At 44.6% G+C, this 21,074-nt stretch overlaps 1 protein-coding gene across 1 annotated transcript in view; it reads left to right on the top strand.

Annotated features, from left to right (window-relative positions):
- Positions 1 to 21,074, top strand: part of LOC139268115 (interleukin-12 receptor subunit beta-2-like) — a 186,658-nt gene that overhangs the window by 24,172 nt on the left and 141,412 nt on the right. The window contains exons 5-7 of the mRNA XM_070886134.1: positions 4,008 to 4,177; positions 5,369 to 5,523; positions 18,104 to 18,263. Of these exons, the coding sequence (XP_070742235.1) occupies positions 4,008 to 4,177; positions 5,369 to 5,523; positions 18,104 to 18,263 (485 nt within the window). The remainder of the gene's footprint in view (positions 1 to 4,007; positions 4,178 to 5,368; positions 5,524 to 18,103; positions 18,264 to 21,074) is intronic.

Below are 21,074 nucleotides of genomic sequence, written 5' to 3'. Positions count from 1 at the left end.
GGTAATATTGAGGGGCAGAAAGGGAAGTGAAAATCAAGAACTCTCTCCAGCTGTTGAGGCTAGGTCAATTGAAAATCTCTAAACTGAGATTAATAAATTTTTGTTAGGCAAGGATATTAAGGGTTACGGAAGCAAATTAGGTAGATGGAACTAAGATACAGATCAGCCATTATCTTATTGAATGGCATCACAGGCATGAGGAGCTGTATGGCCTACTCTGTTCCTATGTTCCTAGATGACATGCAGATGTACAGACCTGATGATTTTAATGACATCACAGAACTTCGTCCCTGTCTCACATCTCATTTGGTCAAGCCCATCAGTAACCATGCCCTGTCATGTAGTGATAAGGTCCGGATGGCAGCTTTAATCATGATCTCTTTGGCAAGGAGCCATGCTGCAGATGACCCTGGAATTATCATTCTATTTAACAATGTCTGAAGGCTTTGTAAGCCAATCTTCAGCACCCCATGTATGTGACTGCTGGACTACTCCATACTAGCTGCCACTTGCAGGAAGATTTTGGCAGATCCAAAAATGACCCCAGAATGTGCTCAGAAATGGTCTTTCACTTAAAAGCTAGGCCGGAGTTTTAATTTGCTAGGGAGGGAGGTAAACTCACCTTTTGGCGAAGGGCTCCTTTTCCTCCACCTGATCCTGCTTCTGTCCACCATGCTCTATGACTCACCAGTTGTGCTGCCCTTCTGCTGTCTGCCTAAACCTTCCAGCACGGATGTATCTGATCTGGTGAGTAGATAGTCTTAAGTACAGTGATGAAATATTAGCTGCATTGCTACTTCTCCTGGGCAGTTGTCAGGCAAGTGCTGGAAGGGACCAGCTCTGGAATTCTGAGGAGATCTTACAAAGACACAAATAGTAATACGAACATGACATAGACAAGTACTTCACACAGTTACAGTGACTGCATTTCAAAAAGTACTTCATTGGCTGTAAAGTGCTTTGGGATGTCCGGTGATCTGTCCTTCTTATCTATCCTTCCTGTCTGTCCCGTTCGGTCAGTTGGTCCATCCTTTTTTCCTTTCCTTTCCTTTTCTTTCCTTTCCTTTCTCCTGGAAAGTGACCACTGTTCACACAGTGCACAAACACTTTTAATCCCAAATTGGCAAGATAACAATCCAACAACTGATTTGCTGCCTTAAGGGATCCGTTTGGGAAATTGCTACCACTCTGCTCCTTAATAATCTTCTCACCGCTGTTCCTGGCTGCAAGTCCAACCTAATATTGCTGCGTTATTCCAGGAGATGACCTTGTGTTGCAGCCTACATGTGGGAACTCTTGGTTTTGCAATAGATTGTGAATTCTTGCTTACAACACAGAGTCTACTCCTGGAGTGAAGCGGCAGCATCAAATAGAAGCTGCAGTCAGGACCGGGACCAGGACCAGGACTGGGAAGATCATCAATGAGGGAGTGTGCTGTTGTGAAGGTGAATAAGCAGAAAGATTATACCTATCAGGAACCACTGAACGGGCTGGGGATCTTTTCTCTATGGGGTGACCTGATAGAGGTCTTTAAGATTATGAAAGCTTTTGATAGGGTGGATGCAGAAAAGATGTTTCCACTTGCACGGGAGACCAGAACTAGGGGCCAGAAAGATAAGGTAGTCACTAATAAATCCGATAGGGATTCAGGAGAAACTTATTTATCCAGAGAGTGGTTAGAATGTGGAACTCACTACCACAAGGAGTAGTTATGGCAAATAGTATGGATGCATTTAAAGGGAAGCTAGATAAAGACATGAGGGAGAGTGGAATATGTTGATGGTGTTAGATGACGAAGGTGGGAGGAGGCTTGGGTTGAGCATAAACACTGACATAGACTTGTTGAGCTGAATGGCCTGTTTCTGTACTGTAAATACTTTGTAATACTATATGATCATCTACTTGGCCTGTTGAATACAAATAAGCACAAATATTACGTGTTTCCTATTTTAATAGATTAAAAATCAATTTATTGTAAACTAAAAAAGCATTTAAATGTTATTAGAATGTTCTATTTCTAATAGTGCATTATAATGCGGGGAGCAAGGCCCTGTGCCCCCCCTCTGCCCCCCACCCCGACAGAAATGTCTGCATCAGTGAGTGCAGAGGAGGCGTGGCAGCATAGGGAGAGAGTGTGCACAATTCCAAATCTACTGCCTATGGTTGATGCTCTTAATTGTTGTCCTAAGCCTTGCTAAAAAGGGCACGTGTGTGTATTTTGTATGAGGATAGATTAACATATATAGGAGAAAAACTTTTCAGCCTTTTCAAAGTTCTACATCCGTAAAAATTGTTCTTTCAGCCATCACAAACACTAGGTTGGATAAAGAACAATGTGGCTATCAAAAACCAGTGGCAGCCAGAATAAATGTTGAGGCAGGAAATGGAGGCTATGGGAAAACAATGATGCGTGCGGTGCATCATCTGAACTCCCTGTTGGATAGTTGGAGAAGCGGAAATGCTGTGGCATGAGGGACTTACCCTAGAGGACAGCTAATTCAGCATACGGTGATAGGGTGTGGCAGTCAGGCTCATGTGTCCAAGTGCAAGCAGAAGTTAAACTGGAAATAAATGTCACCCAAACTAAACTGTGCGGAAATGACCAGACAGTAAATGAAAGCCTTATGACTCCAAGTTAATGCGAAGTTAGTGTATGCCCTGCTGAAGGGTTCTGAACATATGTGAGGCAACTTAGAATAGTTTGTATGATGAGAGGAAGAAAATCTGTCTAAGAGGGGAAAGTACTTATGAGGGCAGGAGCACGTTCTAGTGTGTGCAAGTCCAAGCAGAAGGAGGTTGCAGGAAAGGCATTGGAAACAGGGGAAGGATTGGTAAGGCTGGGGCTCCAGTAGGGTGTTGCAGAGTTGTGCAGAGAGTAACTGAGATGTGAAGGGGTGCCCTAGCAACTCTGGTGAGGTCATTAAATTTCTCCTAGCATTATTGCCAGGTCCTAGGAGCAATGTTTGTGTTCAGCCACCTCTCTCCACTACCGCTGAGCAATTTACCTGGGCACCTGGCCCCCATCTCTACGAAAGAGGACCTCCTTGCTGCTGCTGTCTTGCTCAACGATCACTTCTGTGGCATTATCCAAAAAGCTGGGGGCCCAGACTACAGTCATCTTATCAGAAAACTGTAAGAAACAAGTTCCAATATTCACAATATAAATAATGCATCACCCCTTTAAAAGCTGCAGGCTTCCTTGAAATAGCGGCAAATCTGCTGCAGTGTTGGACATGCTGTCTTTCAGATGAGACGTTAAACCAAGGACCTGTCTACCCTCTAACGTGGATGTAAAAAATCCCATGGCACTATTCGAAGAAGAGCAAATGGTGTCTTCCCGGTTGTCCTGAACAATATTTTTCCTTCAACCAATATCACTAAAAACAGATGGTCTTGTCATTATCACATTGCTGTTTGTGGGAGCTTATAGTATGCAATTTAGCTGCTACGTTTCTTACATTACAACAGTGACTACCAATATTCCCTCTAATTTTTTTTCTCTGCATGTGCCCTGTAAATTTGCTGCACTGTATCTCGTCCAGTGGCAGCAGCTGGTGAAGGCCTGCATGGGATTTCACGATTGGCCACGCACCTTAGGGGGAACATTGGTGATTACACTTCAAAATTGGCTGTAAACAGCCTGAAGGCACTGTAAAGATACAAGTCTTTCTTTCTTTCTTTAAGCACTGGCAGTTAACCTTAAATATTAAAATAAGGTCTGTCCATGAAAATGGATTGGGTCTCTTGCTGATTCATCGGATGGGCCTAGCCTTTCATTGCATGCCCAATTTAAGTTAGAATCAAAAATTTCTCTCCATGATGTGGATCTCATGATGCAGAATTCGAAGAAATGTTAGAATTATGGTGTAGGACTGTTGCATTTTTGGATTATTTTTACATTCATTATAAGAATATTGTTACCTTTTGTTTGTGTTCATAACAAAAGTGCTTCTCATTCTTACACGGCTGCAGTACAGTATGAGATCTGTATTATCTTGTGTTTACAGTGTAAGAACAGGTAAAGAGCAGATATTTCCAACAAAATCCAGAACTAGCAATATTACTGTCCCTGGACATCACCTTGAAGAAGCCGTTAAATACAGGGTTTGGATACAAGCTCAGAATGAACTAGGAAATGCAACATCCAAGGGTTTAACTTTTGAGATCGATGATATAGGTACCGTTTTACAATTTCTATCGGTTACAATTGTATTTAACCTTTTCATTTCAATGCTCTGACTCATCTGATGGCTCAGTAGGTAAACACTTAACATAGTTTAAGCCACACAGATTAGGAAAGTCCAACATTTGATCAGGAGTCTATGTTGTCATAATTCCTGCTGGAAAATATATTTGTATCGATGTTGGATGCGGACAAGATTGAATTCAGTTGTAATGAACCCCAGCACTGAACCGACCAATGGGCTGAAAACCCGTGGTCCTTCTAGTATACTCCTGCTATGACATTGGCGCAAGTACAACAGAAGGGATGAATATTAGGTTGGGACCCATATACAAATAGTCCTGGCCTAGTATCAAGGTATCCATGATGGCCTGTTGGGGATGGAGCCTCCACTCACCCTAAACATGGCCAACATCATGGGAAAGGGGAGGCCGGTTGATGATCGTGTACATCGGGAGTTGGCATAGGAACACTTGATGAAACCAAGCATACTGGCCAACACAGTGGCAGTCCTTGGGCCCACCTGGGAAACTGGAATTGAAGCCCGCTGACCAGGAGGCATGTTGTGGTTTTAAAAAACATTTTTTGGAGTGGCCCCTTTGCAGCACTAACAAGAAATTTCAAATCTGGAGCTCCAATAACTCCTGACCTGACAAGCTATGTCAAAATTTGCAACCAGTTACACCAAGTGGGTACCTAGTTGTGCCCTTTGTGGTGTGGACTTCTGCTAATTCTCTCCAAATGAAGGGGCCTCCTTCTGACCCCGCAAACTTTGGCAGTGTCAGTGGCTGAGCTCATCGGTGGAGGTAATCCTGACGTGAGTGCTGAGATCGCTGACCTAACAATTTTTGAGGCTAATTATCCAGCCTTGAAGAAAAACCACTTGGGCAAAAAGTAATATGCTGCAGGCATCCGCGGCACTATATCCAGCACAAGTCACCCACAATGAATTTCCTCAGGGATTCTCCCGATTGACCAGCGTAACTTGGGCAGTATATTGGCAAAAAACCCTGATACACCACATGGATGGGTTTCTGCCGATCTTCTGCCAAAGTTATGGTAGCCGATCAAGAGAATCCCAAAGGAAATTTCCAGCGACCATCTTTAGGGAGGAGGGGAGAAAGTTGGAGAAAATATTATTCTAATTCTAATGCTAATTTGTAACAATTTTTTTTGTTCAACTAGTTAAGCCTGACGCTCCAAACATCACTAAAGTTGAATTTGTAAACAACTCAGTAGCCAAGACCATTATTCACTGGACAAACTCAAAATCAAGTGCAAAATGTCAGTTTGAAATCAGATATAGGATAACATCAGATCCTGGTATCAGCTGGACTCTGGTAGGTACCAGATTTGCTGCAGAATGCTGTTTTATAAAGCATACATTGTTTTCTGACTATAAGTATCACCCTCACTTTGTTTCTCTTTGTCTTACTTGTGTTCTCCAGACAGACCCATGCTCCACTTACGCTGAGAGCCACACCTGAGTCTGGCTCTGAGCATTTGGAGACACTGGCCCTAATATTCATAAACAGAAGGGAAAATGTGGCTAGAGTGGGGTTAAAAACATGGCTGTAATCAACCTCCCTTCCTCCAGCAATGGTCCTGTCTTTTTTTGCTGCTATTAACCAATCCTACTCTATCTTCTCATCATATTATAAAAAGTATGTCGCTGCAGACTTCCTTAAAAATCTTTTTTCCTTTGAATTTAATGCAGCCAGCAGCCTGATTTAGGATAAGAAAGTACAAAATATGAGGTACAGAAGGCTCTTGGTGTCCAATATGTTCGCTTTTGAAAACTTGCTAATAGGTCTAGATTATCCTTGAATCGTCAGTGAAGATCCTGCCGGTATCTGATCCCATACATATCACATGTCCTACAATGTTTGACTGAAAAATGAAGAGACTGCAGCATTGCCTGCACCTGAACGCATTTTTACAAGGGAATATCTGCAGACACCTAGGTGAAAAAACATTGTGAATTAATCTGTTCCATGTTTAAATCCTTGTGTTCTTTGCAAAAGAGAAATATGTGTACAACCAGAAGCAAAGAACTGTCAAGGATGGAGGAATGGCTCCCATCAGGCTCCCCCATAGGCATGAGGAGGAGACTCTGCTACACACTGTGGGAGATGGAGAAGTTGGCAGAGGGCTACCAGGTTTAGACTAGTAATGGGATGGAACATTTATAGAAACTGTGAGTTTTTGCAGTCTGTAGACATTCTGATGACTTGGAAGGCCTCCGTTATTGCTCAGTCACAATTTGTAATTTAGTAGCCAGGGATCTTCTTCCTAAGATGAATGGCCTTTCTATTCCTCACAAGTTCTTAACACTTACAGAAAGAATTATCTGATCAGCAAGTTGGCATCTCCAGAAGGACTATTCCCCCACCCAATTCACCCACTCTGTCATGGTGCTTTACTTACTGAAGCGCCAACCCAGAAACACTCACTTGGGACATATAGAGCATAAATGACTGCCCTTGGCTGGGGACCTCAAGGACCAAGATTTCAGGAGGTCCAATCTTTAAAAGATCTATGTTGTAGGGACATAGATTTCATGTATAGGAAGTGGTGACAGCCCCATCGTCACCTTCTGTGCTTAGATTTTAATCTTCATATTGATTGGACAAAACAAATTGGCCAGGGTAGCCTTGAGGAAGAGTTCATAGACTGTATCCGGGCTAGTTTCCTTGAACAGTATATTGCGGAACCAACCAGGGAGCAGCCTATCTTAGATCTGGTACTGTGTAATGAGGCAAGATTAATAAACAATCTCCTAGAAAAGGATCCTCTAGGAATGAGTGACCATAACATGGTTTCATTTCAAATTCAGTTGGAGAGTGAGAAAGTTGGATCTCAAACAAGTGCCCTAAGCTTAAACAAAGGAGACTACAAAGATATGAAGGTAGAGGTGGCCAAAGTGGACTGGGAACATAGATTAAAGTGTGGGATGGTTGATGAGCAGTGACAGATATTTAAAAGATATTTCATAACTCTCAACAAAAATATATTCCAATGAGAAGGAAAGACTGTAAGAGAAGAGATAACCATCCGTGGCTAACTAAGGAAATAAGGTATGGTATCAAATTGAAAACAAGGACATACAACGTGGCCAAGACTAGAGGGAGGCCAGAGGATTGGGAAACTTTTAAAAGCCAGAAAAGAACGACTAAAAATATAATAGAGAGCGAAGATAGATTATGAAAGCAAACTAGCACAAAATATAAAAACAGATAGTAAGAGTACAGGTACATAAAAAGAAAAAGAGTTGCTGAAGTAAATGTAGGACCCTTGACGGATGAGACTGGGGAATTAATAATGGAGCACAGGGAAATGGCAGAGACTTTGAACAAATATTTTCTATCGTTCTTCACAGTAGAAGACACTAAAAACATCCCAATAGTGGATAATCAAGGGGCTAGGGAGGAACTTAATACAATCACTATCATTAAAGAAGTAGCACTCGGTAAAATAATGGGACTAAAGGTGGACAAGTCCCCGGACCTGATGGCTTGCATCCTAGGGTTTTAAAAGAAGTGGCTGCAGAGATAGTGGATGCATTGGTTGTAATCTACCAAAATTCCCTGGATTCTGGGGAGGTCCCAGCAGATTGGAAAACAGCAAATGTAAAGCCCCTATTTTAAAAAGGAGGCAGACAAAAAGCAGGAAACTATAGACAAGTTAGCCTAACAGCTGTCATTGGGAAAATGCTGGAGTCCATTATTAAGGAAGCAGTAGCAGGACATTTGGAAAGCATAATTCAATCAAGCAGAGTCAACATAGTTTTATGAAAGGGAAATCATGTTTGACAAATTTGCTGGAGTTCTTTGAGGATGTAACGAGCAGGATGGATAAGGGGGAACCAGTGGATGTGGTGTATTTGGATTTCCAGAAGGCATTCGATAAGGTGCCACATGGCTCAGAGACATGGACCATGTACAGTAGACACCTCAAGTCATTGGAGAAATACCACCAACGATGTCTCAAGATCCTACAAATTCCCTGGGAGGACAGACGCACCAACATAAGCATCCTTGACCAGGCCAACATCCCCAGCATTGAAGCACTGACCACACTTGATCAGCTCCGATGGGCAGGTCACATAGTTCGCATGCCAGACACGAGACTCCCAAAGCAAGCGCTCTACTCGGAACTCCTTCACGGCAAACAAGCCAAAGGTGGGCACAGGAAATGTTACAAGGGCACCCTCAAAACCTCCCTGATAAAGTGCAACATCCCCACTGACACGTGGGAGTCTCTGGCCAAAGACCGCTCTAAGTGGAGGAAGTGCATCTGGGAGGGCGCTGAGCACCTCGAGTCTCATCGCCGAGAGCATGCAGAAATCAAGCGCAGGCAGCGGAAAGAGATGCGGAAAACCAGTCCCACCCACCCCTTCCCTCAACGATTATCTGCCCCACCTGTGACAGGGACTGTGATTCTCGTATTGTACTATTCAGCCACCTAAGAATTCATTTTAAGAGTGGAAGCAAGTCTTTCTCGATTCCGAGGGACTGCCTATGATGATGATGATGATATAAAAGGTTACTGCACAAGATAAAAGTTCACGGGGTTGGGGGTAATATATTAGCATGGATAGAGGATTGGCTAACTAACAGAAAACAGAAAGTTGGGATTAATGGTACATTCTCGGGTTGGCAGTCAGTAACTAGTGGGGTGCCGCAGGGATCAATGCTGGCACCCCAACTATTTACAATCTATATTAACAACTTGAAAGAAGGGACCGAGTGTAATGTAGCCAAGTTTGCTGACGATACAAAGAGGGGAGGAAAAACAATGTGTGAGGACGACACAAGAAATCTGAAAAGAACATGGACTGACTAAGTGAGTGTACAAAACTTTGGCAGATGGAGTATAATGTTGGAAAGTATGAGGTCATGCAATTTGGCAGAAAAAAATCAAAGAGCAAGTTATCATTTAAATGGAGAAAGATTGCAAAGTATTGCAGTACAGCGGGATCTGGGGATAATTGTGCATGAAACACAAAAGTAAGCAGATACAGCAAGTGATCAGGAAGGCCAATGGAATCTGGCCTTTATTGCAGAGGGGATACAGTATAAAAACAGGGAAGTGTTGCTACAGTTACACAGGGTATTGGTGAGACCACACCTGGAATATTGCGTGCAGTTTTGGTTTCCATATTTACGAAAGGATATACTTGCTTTGGAGGCAGTTCAGAGAAGGTTCACAAGGTTGATTCCGGAGATGAGGGGGTTGACCTTTGAGGAAAGGTTGAGTAGGTTGGGCCTCTACTCATTGGAATTCAGAAGATTGAGAGGTGATATTATCAAAACGTATAAGATTATGAGGGGGCTTGACAAGTTGGATGCAGAGAGAATGTTTCTACTGATCGGATCAGCCAAGATTGTATTAAATGGTGGAGCAGGTTCGAGGGGCATATGGTCTACTCTTGCTCCTATTTCTTATGTCCTTATCTTCTTATGTAAGCCCTGCTACAACTGTACAGGGTATTGGTGAGGCCACACCTGGAGTACTGCGTACAGTTTTGGTCTCCGTGTTTAAGGAAGGATATACTTGCATTGGAGGCTCTTCAGAGAAGGTTCACTAGGTTGATCCCAGAGATGAGGGGGTTGACATGAAGATAGGTTGAGCAGGTTGGGCCTATACTCATTTAAGTTGAGAAAAATGAGAGGTGATCTTAACGAAACATATAAGATAATGAGGGTGCTCGACAAGGTGGATGCAGAGAGGATATTTCCACATAGGGGAAACTAAAACTAGGGGGCATTGTCTCCGAATAAGGGGCCGCCCATTTAAAACTGAGATAGGGAGGAATTTCTTCTCTCAGAGGATTGTAAATCTGTGGATCCAGAGAGCTGTGGAGGCTGGGTCATTAACTATTTTAAAGGCGGAGATGGACAGATTTTTGAGTGATAAGGGAATAAAGGGGTATGGGGAGCAGGGAGGGAAGTGGAGCTGAGTCCATGATCAGATCCATGATCTTATTAAATGGTGGAGCAGGCTCGAGGGGCCAAATGGCCTACTCCTGCTCCTATTTCTTATGTTCTTATGTTTTGTCATGTATGTACTTTTGGAGTCACTAGCCACTAGATGGCGTCACTGTTGGAGGCCATTGGGCTGCATGCACGGGTGTGCAGCCCAAGTATAACAGGCCAGCCATTTTGTATATTAGTCATCTTGGGCCTCAATAAAGCAGAGCCAAAGTCATACCTTTTGGAGTTAAACAGTACTCAGTCTAACAGTTATTGCATATACATTTGGCGACGAGGCAGCAAGAACCTTTGCATGCAAAAATGAGCACAATTGGATTGTTGGAGTGATTTGTGGAAGGAGAAGTTTGGGCAGACTTTGTGAGCCGTTTGAGCCAGTTCTTCGTGGCCAACAAAATGGAGGAGGTTGGCGACGCAGATCGGCGCCGGGCGGTGTTCCTCACGGTTTGTGGAACAAAAATTTATGGTCTGATAAAGAATCTACTGCTTGTGAGTCCAACAGAGAAGACATATGAAGAATTGTGTACACTGGTGCAGGACCACCTTAAGCCTGACGAAGGCATCATCATCTCGAGATACAGATTTTACACGCATGTTCACTCAGAGGGCCAGAATGCGGCGGAATTCGTTGCTGACCTGAGACGTCTAGCGAGACTGTGTAAGTTCGGGGCTGTGTTGGCAGACATGCTGCGGGACTTCTTTGTAATCGGTAACGACCACGAGGTATCCTGTGTAAACTACTGGCGGTGCAGACGTTGGACTTGAACAGGGCTATCACGATCGCTCAGTCATGCATGACGATGGATAGAAGTCTAAAGCAGATATCAGTGAAAAATCGAAACTCGGCAAGTACTGTAAATATGATTGATTCAACATTTGACAGAGCGGCACATGGCAGGGTCTACCCGACTGCTTATGCGAAACCTGTGGCTGCCCAAAGTCCGCCAGCAGGAATGCATCGGATTTCTCCATGTTGGCGTTGTGGAGGAAATCACCGGCACCAGCAGTGCCAATTTAAGCAATATAGTTGCAAAGGCTGTCTGAGAGTGGGGCATCTCCAGCGCAAGTTTCCACAGATGAGCAAGTGTGCTGCGACACACTACATGGAGGATGATGGTCAGACTAGCGCGGATCCGGATACGCAATCCGAGATACCAGAGGAGGAAGTATATGGACTGTACTCGTTCCTAACGAAGAGCAAACTGATAATAATCAATGTGAAATTTAATGTGGTGCCGGTATCGATGGAACTGGACATGGGGGTGAGTCAATCAATAATGAGCCAGAGGGCATTCGACAAGCTGTGGAATACTAAGGCTGTGAGGACCAGGCTGAGTCCAGTCAATGCCAAGTTGCGCAAGTACACCAAAGAACTCATAACGGTGATTGGCAGTATCACAATTAAAGTGTCGTATGATGGTGCAGTTCACGATTTACCACTATGGATTGTCCCAGGCAATGGCCCAACGCTGTTCGGCAGGAACTGGCTTGAAAATATCAGATGCGATTGGAATGACATCAAGGCGTTGTCGTCGGAGAAAGATACATGTGCCCAAGTACTGAGCAAGTTCCCCTCGTTGTTCGAACCAGGCATCAGCAACTTCATGGGAACCAAGATGCAGATCCCCGAGGACTCGGATGCAAGACCCGTCCATCATAAAGCTCGGGCAATTCTGTATATGATGAGGGAGAAGGTTGAAATCGAACTGGACAGACTCCAGTGTGAAGGGATCATATCACCGGTTGAATTTAATGAATGGGCCAGCCCCATTGTTCCTGTGCTGAAAAATAATGGTACAGTCAGAATCTGTGGAGACTACAAGGCTACGATCAACAGGATTTCAAAACAGGATCAGTATGCATTACCGAAGGCTGATGACTTGTTTGCAATGCTAGCTGGGGGAAAAGTCGTTCACCAAACTTGACTTGACGTCGGCCTACATGACACAGGAGCTGGTCGAGACATCGAAGAGACTTAAGTGCATTAACACGCATAAAGGTCTGTTTAATTATCACAGGTGCCCTTTTGGAATTCGCTCGGCTGCAACAATATTTCAGAGGAACATTGGGAGTCTACTGAAGTCCGTTCCCAGAACCGTCGTGTTCCAAGATGACATCCTGATCACAGATCGTGACTCCGAGGAACATCTGAACAACCTGAAAGAGGTTCTACATCGTCTGGACAAAGTGGGACTCAGACTGAAACGCTTGAAGTGCATCTTCATGGCACCAGAGGTTGAATTCTTGGGGAGGAAATCTGCTGCTGACGGCATCAGGCCCACGGATGTGAAAACCAATGCCATCAAGAATGCACCCAAGTCGTAGAATGTGACGGAGCTGCGTTCGTTCCTGGGTCTATTCAACTACTTCGATAACTTCCTACCTAAATTGAGCACCTTATTAGAGCCACTGCACATACTGCTAAGAAAAGGCGACAACTGGGTTTGGGGTGTGTCTCAAGACAGAGCTTTTGAGAAAGCCACTAATCTGCTTTGCTCTAACAAGCTGCTGGTACATTATGACCCATGTAAACGTTTAGTATTGGCCTGTGGTGCTTCGTCATATAGAATTGGTTGCGTACTCCAACAAGCTAATGAGTCGGGTAAACTTCAACCAGTCGCGTATGCTTCAAAATGTTTGCCTAAAGCGGAAGGAACCTACAGCATGGTAGAGAAAGAAGCACTAGCCTGTGTGTATGAGGTTAAAAAGATGCATCAGTACCTGTTTGGTCTTCGGTTTGAATTAGAGACAGATCACAGGCCGCTCATTTCACTGTTCTCTGAAAACAAAGGTATCAATACCAATGCTTCATCCCGCATCCAGAGGTGGGCGCTGACGTTATCCGCTTATGATTATGTCATTCGCCATAGACCTGGCACCGAGAATTGTGCCGGTGCCCCCACCTGAGGTGGAATCGCCACAACCGGCGGACCTATTGTTAGTTATAGAGGCTTTTGAGAGTGAAGGAACCCCTGTCACGGTTCAACAAGTTAAGACCTGGACCAGCCAGGACCCGATTTTATTGGTGGTGAAGAGTTGCATCCTCAAAGGTGATTGGTCTGCCATACCCAAGTAAATGTGTGAGGAGACCAAAACTTACATTCGTCGCAAAGACGAACTGTGTATTTAGTCGGATTTTATACTGTGGGGCAATCGTGTTGTTATGCCCAAGAAAGGGAGGGGGAAATTTGTACAAGAGCTACATAGCACACAACGCCTCATTGTAATGATGAAAGCCATCACCAGGTCTCATGTATGGTGGTCGGGAATTGAATCTGAGCTGGAATCATATGTGCATCAGTGCAACACTTGCATGCAGCTCAACAAAGCACCAGTGGAATCGCCGCTGAGTCTTTGGTCATGGCCGTCCAAACCATGGTCCAGGATCTACTTAGACTTTTGCAGGTTCCTTCCTGGGGAAGATGTTTTTAGTTGTAGTGGATGCCTATTCGCAGAGGATAGAGTGTATAATCATGTCATCCAGCACATCCACAGCTATCATTGAGAACCTCAGTGTCATGTTCGCGACACATGGTCTGCCTGACATCGTTGTTAGCGACAACGGATCGTGCTTCACCAGTCAGGAGTTTCAAAAATTCATGAAACTCAATGGTATCAAACATGTAAGTTCAGCACCATTCAAATCTGCATCCAATGGGCAAGCAGAATGTGCTGTCCAAATTATAAAGCAGAGTATGAAACGAGTAATCCAAGGGTCACCACAGACCACCTGTCATGCATACTACATAGTTACAGGACAAGGCCACACATGCTTACCGGGGTCTCGCCTGCTGAACTAATGATGTAGAGAGATCTTAAGATCAAGCTATCTCTTGTACACCCTGACTTGAATAATCATGTTAAATATAGAAGACAAAGTCAGCAAGGGTATCACGATCGTGCAGCTGTGTCACATGATATTTCTGTAAATCATCCTGTATATGTTCTGAATTATGGTCAGGGTCCCAAGTGGATCGCTGGTACTGTCTTGGCCAAGGAGGGCAACGGAGTATTTATGGTCAAGCTCAAAAATGGGCAAACATGCAGGAAACATATGGATCAGACAAAGCTGCGGCACACAAACCAACCGGAACAGTCGGAGGAAGAGACAATCGATGACCAACCAACCTACCCCCAGTCATCAGAGGACTCAGTGGTCATCAGTGAATCGGGACTTTCAATCACTGACATGTTCAATGAAAATGAACTTTCAATCCCTGACATGGCCATTGCCACTCCCACCAGGTCAGCCACCCAGCCACCAGTCACAACAGACTCTGAACACTCACCCAAGGCTGGAGTTGAACTGAGATGGTCAACCCGGGAGCGTAAAACACCGGACCATCTCAATTTGTAAAAGACTGTGTTAATATTTCAGAGGGGGGTATTGTCATGTATGTACTTTTGGGATCACTAGCCACTAGATGGTGTCACTGTTGAGGGCCATTGGACTGCGCACACGGGTTGCAGCCCAAGTATAAAAGGCCAGCCATTTTGTATATTAGTCACTTTGGGCCTTAATAAAGCAGAGTCAAGGTCATACCTCTTGGAGTTAAACAGTATTCAGTCTAACAGTTATTGCATACACAACATGTTCTCTTATGTTCTTATGTTCTTTTTAATGGTCAAATAACAGGACACAGAGCAAGCCACTACAATTCTGGAAACCTTTCCTAGACAATACTGCAAGGCTCCCCTTGACCTGTCCAAGCACTGGAAATGGGACTTGAGAATTGTAATGGACTGTTCCACGGTGATTCTGGTACCGCCCGTGGCATAATGGATCTACTTTTATCTTCTGCCCTTGCATTCCAAAAAGATCTCATCAGCCACAACTGAATCATCCCTCATTTCCCATCAGGTATCCTGTTATACTGTTGTGGCTGCGCAGTATAGGTATGCTGGATTTGCTGTGAATAAACAAATTATGGTGACTCCCTGATATTCTTAACAAGGTAACAAGCATCAATCTCTGTCTGCACATTCAAGGAATTAAATCTTTTCCTGTTCGTGAAGTTGATCGCTTTCCGATGGGACTTTTAGATGCAAAAGATGGCATCAATGGCTCTCTGCATTTGTAGGAACCCAGCCATTCAGAAGAAGTTAAACTGGCTATCAGCGGCGAACAAATCTGTTCATTACATTTACGCTTGCCCACAGACTTTCTGCAGGCTTTTGCACTGGAACTTGCGATTATTAGAACTCCAAAACAGCGCGGCACCCTCTACAGGAATCTGGAACCTGTGTGAATAGGGCAAGCAACTGTGTATCTCCTTAATCAATCAGATTGAAAACTACTGAGACACACAGAGTCTGAACCAGGAAGTGTAAGTTAGACACCATCCTGACTTGGAAATATATCGCTGTTCCTTCATTGTCGCTGGGTGAAAATCCTTGAACTCCCTCTCTAACAGCACCATGGGAGTACTTTCACCACACAGATTGCAGCGGTTCAAGAAGGCGACTCACCACCACCTTATCAAGAGCAATAATGGATGAGCAATAAATGCTGGCCTTACCCTGAAGTGTTAACCCCTTTGAAAGGAAAGGGATAATTGGGCGTTTTCCTCCCAAGAGAAAGTCTGAGGAAGAAGGCCGAAACTCTCAATAGCAGGACTCCATGAGGTCAGAAATAAACGGGCTAGATTTTCCAACTATTAATTTGAAATGGCTCTATTTTTCCAATTCTGACCTAAAAGTTTAAGAAGTGTTACTAATTCTACCTGAGTGCTATTGTACCAAGTGTATGCATGTTTTATCATCTTCATTTGCACCTGCAGGAGATGTGATACTTGCTGTGGTGTAAACTTTTGTACTGTGCTTTTCCCTGGACATTTTAATAGTATTTAAAAATATATTTAAAAAAATTACCTTTTTGTCACTATCAGTCAGATATATGTCACATTATATCTCTTGTTTATAAACACTTAGTAAAATTACATTCCAATAATTTTACCTCTTTATGATGCTCCCTTGATTCAGATAATTGAATAATGTGGATGTGTACTATTAAATGTTGGTCCCTTAGAGAATGAGACCGGGGAATTAGTAATGGGGAACATGGAGATGGCAGAAACTCTGAACAAATATTTTGTATCAGTCTTTACGGTAGAGGACACTAACAATATTCTGACAGTGGATAGTCAAGGGGCTATAGCGGGGGAGGAACTTAACACAATCACAATCACTAAGGAGGTGGTACTCAGTAAGATAATGGGACTAAAGGCAGATAAATCCCCTGATGGCTTGCATCCTAGGGTCCTAAGAGAAGTAGTTGTAGATGTACTGATTGTAATTTGCCAAAATTCCCTGGATTCTGGGGAGCTCCCAGCAGATTAGAAAACTGCAAATGTAATGCCCCTATTTAAAAAAAGGAGGCAGACAAAAAGCAGGAAACTATAGACCAGTTAGCCTAACATCTGTGGTTGGGAAAATGTTGGAGTCCATTATTAAAGAAGCAGGACATTTGGAAAAGCAAAATTCAGTCAGGCAGAGTCAGCATGGATTTATGAAGGGGAAGTCATGTTTGACAAATTTGCTGGAGTTCTTTGAGAATGTAATGAACAGGGTGGATAAAGGGGAACCAGTGGATGTGGTGTATTTAGACTTCCAGAAGGCATTTGACAAGGTGCCACATAAAAGGTTACTGCACAAGATAAAATTTCACGGGGTATTAGCATGGATAGAGGATTGGCTAACTAACAGAAAAAAGAGAATCGGAATAAATGGTTGGCAACCAGTAACTAGAGGAGCGCCACAGGGATAAGTGCTGGGACCCCAACTATTTACAATCTATATAAACGACTTGTAAGAAAGGACTGAGTGTAACGTAGCCAAGTTTGTTGATGATACAAAGATGGGAGGAAAAGCAATGAGTGACGAGGACACAAAAAATCTGTAAATGTACATAGACAGGCTAACTTAGTGGGCAAAAATTTGGCACATGGAGTATAATGTTGGAAAATGTGAGGTCATGCACTTTGGCAGAAGAAATCAAAGAGCAAGTTATTATTTAAATGGAGAAAGATTGCAAAGTGCCGCAGTGCAGCGGGACCTGGAGGTACTTGTGCATGAAACACAAAAGGATAGTATGCAGGTACAGCAAGTGATCAGGAAGGCCAATGATATCTTGGCCTTTATTGCAAAGGGGATTGAGTATAAAAGCAGGGAAGTCTTGCTATAGCTATATAAGGTATTGGTGAGGCCACACCTGGAATACTGCGTGCAGTTTTGGTTTCCATATTTACGAAAAGATATACTTGCTTTGGAGGCAGTTCAGAGAAGGTTCACTAGGTTGATTTCGGGGATGAGATGGTTGACTTATGAGGAAAGGTTGAGTAGGTTGGGCCTCTACTCATTGGAGTTCAGAAGAATGAGAGGTGATATTATTGAAACGTATAAGATTATGAGGGGGCTTGACAAGGTGGATGCAGAGAGGATGTTTCCACTGATGGGGAAAACTAGAACTAGAGGGCATGATCTTAGAATAAGGGGCTGCCCATTTACAACAGAGATGAGGAGAAATTTCTTCTCTAAGAGGTTTGTTAATCTGTGGAATTCGCTGCCTCAGAGAGCTGTGGAAGCTGGAACATTGAATAAATTTAAGACAGAAATAGACAGTTTCTTAAACGATAAGGGGATAAGGGGTTATGAGGAGCGGGCGGGGAAGTGGAGCTGAGTCCATGATCAGATCAACCATGATCTTATTAAATGGCGGAGCAGGCTCGAGGGGCCGAATGGCCTACTTCTGCTCCTATTTCTTATGTTCTTATGTTCTTATGTTCTTATGATAAGTATGAAGGCACTGTTGCTGCGATGTTGTATTGTGTTGCCAATGCTGTGGTCTGACTGAAAGGTTTTTTCAATAGCGAGATAAAAAGAGAAGCAAGAATTGATATGAAAGAAATATTTCTGTTACCAATTTTAGGTTGCTAAAAACGCACTTATCATCAAAGGCAATTCAGGCCATCTTTACAACTGGGAGCCCTTCAAGGAATACGAGTATCAGATCCGCTGCAGCCACGTAAGAGGCAATAAGTACCAGAGTGACTGGAGCAGGTCAATTATAAACAAAACGCCCGAGGCAGGTAAATGCAATTATGACATGTATTTAAATAGTGGGATACTGGAAATAAACTGTTATGCACTCAGCTACATCAAGTATATTAAATGTTGTGCACACACATGTTTATTGAGCAGAATTCTGCTGGACGGTGTGTGTGTGTGTGTGTGTGTGAGCATATGTGTGTTGGTGGGAAGAAGAGATCAACAGTGTAGATAGCAAATTTAAAATTGTAAACACTTCTTCGAATTACTTCGGAAGGAATTTCTTCATGCAAATGAGGTGACATTCACTGCCAAAGACACCTCCTTCTATGGGCGGTATTTGGGTGCCTCTTTCCCTCCAGATCTAAAAGCTGAGTCCTCAGTTCTGCCTGCTATTCTTCACCCCTTTTAACCACGCCACCTCCAGCCCCCCACCCCCCCCCCCCCAGCTTATGTGGCACCTTTCCTGTGGTGCTCTCCTTCCTTTCCTCCCCCCCTCCATGCCACCTGCTGCTGCTTTGACAAGTGCAACGCATGTGGAGGAATCTTCCCAATAGTTTTGTAAGATCGGGTACCCTGATCTCTCAAACCTATTCCAAAAATGCCTGCCCAAACCAGCATTGTATCCCCTGTAACAGCAGAAGGTCAAAAAGTTACCAACACCAAACGACCAGCACTTAAAAAGTGTACACCACTGTCCCCTGGCGTGAGTCCCAGGTGCAACTTCCAAAGTGAGAGGGTATGGTGGTAATGCAAGCTTTTCTTGTACTCTGGATTGTAAAACTTTGACTTCCCATGTTTCAGTGGGTAAATGCATAGTGTGCTACTGAGCCTTATGGGCCAGTTAGGTCCCAGGCACTAAGTTATCTGATCTGGGGCCAAACTTGCCCACCATCAAAAATGAAGCGCTCTTACCATTTTTGAAGTGTCCTGGCCGCCCCTTGCATTGGGGTGGCCTCACCGACGAAATTCAGCAGTTCGGGGGGGGTTTCCAGCGGGGCGGAAGTGGCCTCATCATGGGAGCGGAAGGGGGGGGGTGGCAGGGTGTTGTGACCATCACTAGCGGGGTGGAGTATCCGAGGCTGTCAGCCATCGTCGCCACGCTGATGACATCATCAGGGCCGCCATGCCACAGAGAGTGTACCGACAGTAAAAGTTGTTGGGGGCATCGATCAGCGGCGGGTCCGCACCCGCGGGGCAATACTGGAAAAAGAGCAATTTCCCGAGGGGTAATTTCGTGAAGGGGTCCCTGTTGGTCAGCAAGGAGTCTGTGCGTGCACGCACGGCGAGAAAATGGGCGGAGTGGTCCTGGAGACCGCTCCAAAAGTAAAGGAGGGCAATTTCCAAAATGGCGGACCCTCCGTGGAGAGTCGCCGACCATTCCGCACCAACCCATGGCCGTCACTTTCAGGCGGCCAGAGGCATTATCGGAACGGACAATTTTGGCCCCCTGATGTTGAATAGTGGTGGTCATGGTATCTCAGGGGTAGGAAGAGAGAAAAAAAAATCAGTCAGTGTCACTGCTCCTGATCAATATCCAGTGAGACCTGCTGGAAGAACATGCATGTGGATGTTGCATGAAGATTGATTTTGGCCTGGATATAATGCTTCCTGTGTTAAAATAGCCTTTCAGAAATAACGATCTAGCCTCTTACATATACAATTGTCATTTGGGTGAGATACTAGAGGCCTGTTAGAGTTCATGGGGCAGAAATTGCCCCTTCCCTTAAGGCCAGTTACCACCAGAAATCGGCGGCCATGCTGCGGAGTGCAATGGCTGCAGATTTTTCGGGAAATGACCGTCATTTTGAAAATTCTGCTCCTATGGCATCCCGGTGGTGACCCGCTCCCCCCACTATCGCTCTGCTGCTGCCGATCTGTCCTAAGTGCGTCATCAGAGTGCGCACCGCCGATGTGCCCCCCCCCGAACGTGAAATTCCACGGAGAAAACCTTGCTGCCGCCGCTTGGTGTCACCAACAACTTTTTCTGTCGGTGCACTGTGGTTGGAGTGCTTCTAAAATGGAGGTGCAGCTGCCATTAAAGGGGAGGGCGCACTGCCACTGCCGGCATCTTTTTTTTTGTCGGCCGACTGCCAAGTCTGGTCGACAATTATGCCCCCCCCCCCGTGTTCGGCTGGACTGCCTACAGGCAACCTGGCACCCATGGCCCAGCCGAAACCCTCCCTGGTGGCTCAGTGGACCTAACTTAAAGAATCGCAGCAGCTCTCCCCTTAACTGAAAGGGAAAGACATGGAGACACGCCAGCGTGATGATGTCATCAGCGCTACGCTGCTGAGTGACAGCAACGGACACTCCGCACGCCCCCCCCACTTCTGTCCTTCTAGTGTTCGAACTTCCGCTCACCGTCACACTTCTGCCCCCATTATGACCGACTTCCGGGCCACTGGGAAAAAACAGCTAAAGAGTGGAAGTTTGCTCAAGAGGCCACCGCATCCACCACGCTGGTAAAAACAGCTGAAGCAGGGTAAGTGCGCCGCATTTTCAGCGGGGGGCAATTTTGGCCCCCCATGAGTCACCAGCTTCAGGAGAAAAAGAAAACAAGGAGAGAAAATTGGATAAAAATTTTATATAAAACCCAACGGGGGAGAAATTGATTATCACCCCGTTTGGGGGCGATTACTTTTCAGAGGCAGGAAACTTAATGCCAGGCGCTAATGTTTTCCCGCTCTCAAAAAATTGGCTTTAACACTCCAGGAAGGAAGTGGAGTGTTAAATCAAGTGCTCCACTTCCTTCTTGGGGCACTAACAAGGTGTACACTTCAGCAGTGCTGCACACTGTTGCCGTGTACAAAGGGCCCTTCCCTCCCCTAAAGGGAAGGACCATCACTACA

Source organism: Pristiophorus japonicus, chromosome 8 (assembly GCF_044704955.1).
Source record: "Pristiophorus japonicus isolate sPriJap1 chromosome 8, sPriJap1.hap1, whole genome shotgun sequence".
In the NCBI taxonomy this organism is placed as follows: domain Eukaryota; kingdom Metazoa; phylum Chordata; class Chondrichthyes; family Pristiophoridae; genus Pristiophorus; species Pristiophorus japonicus.
Note: the sequence above shows the minus strand (reverse complement) of the source record. Positions and strands in the feature narration are given on the sequence as shown.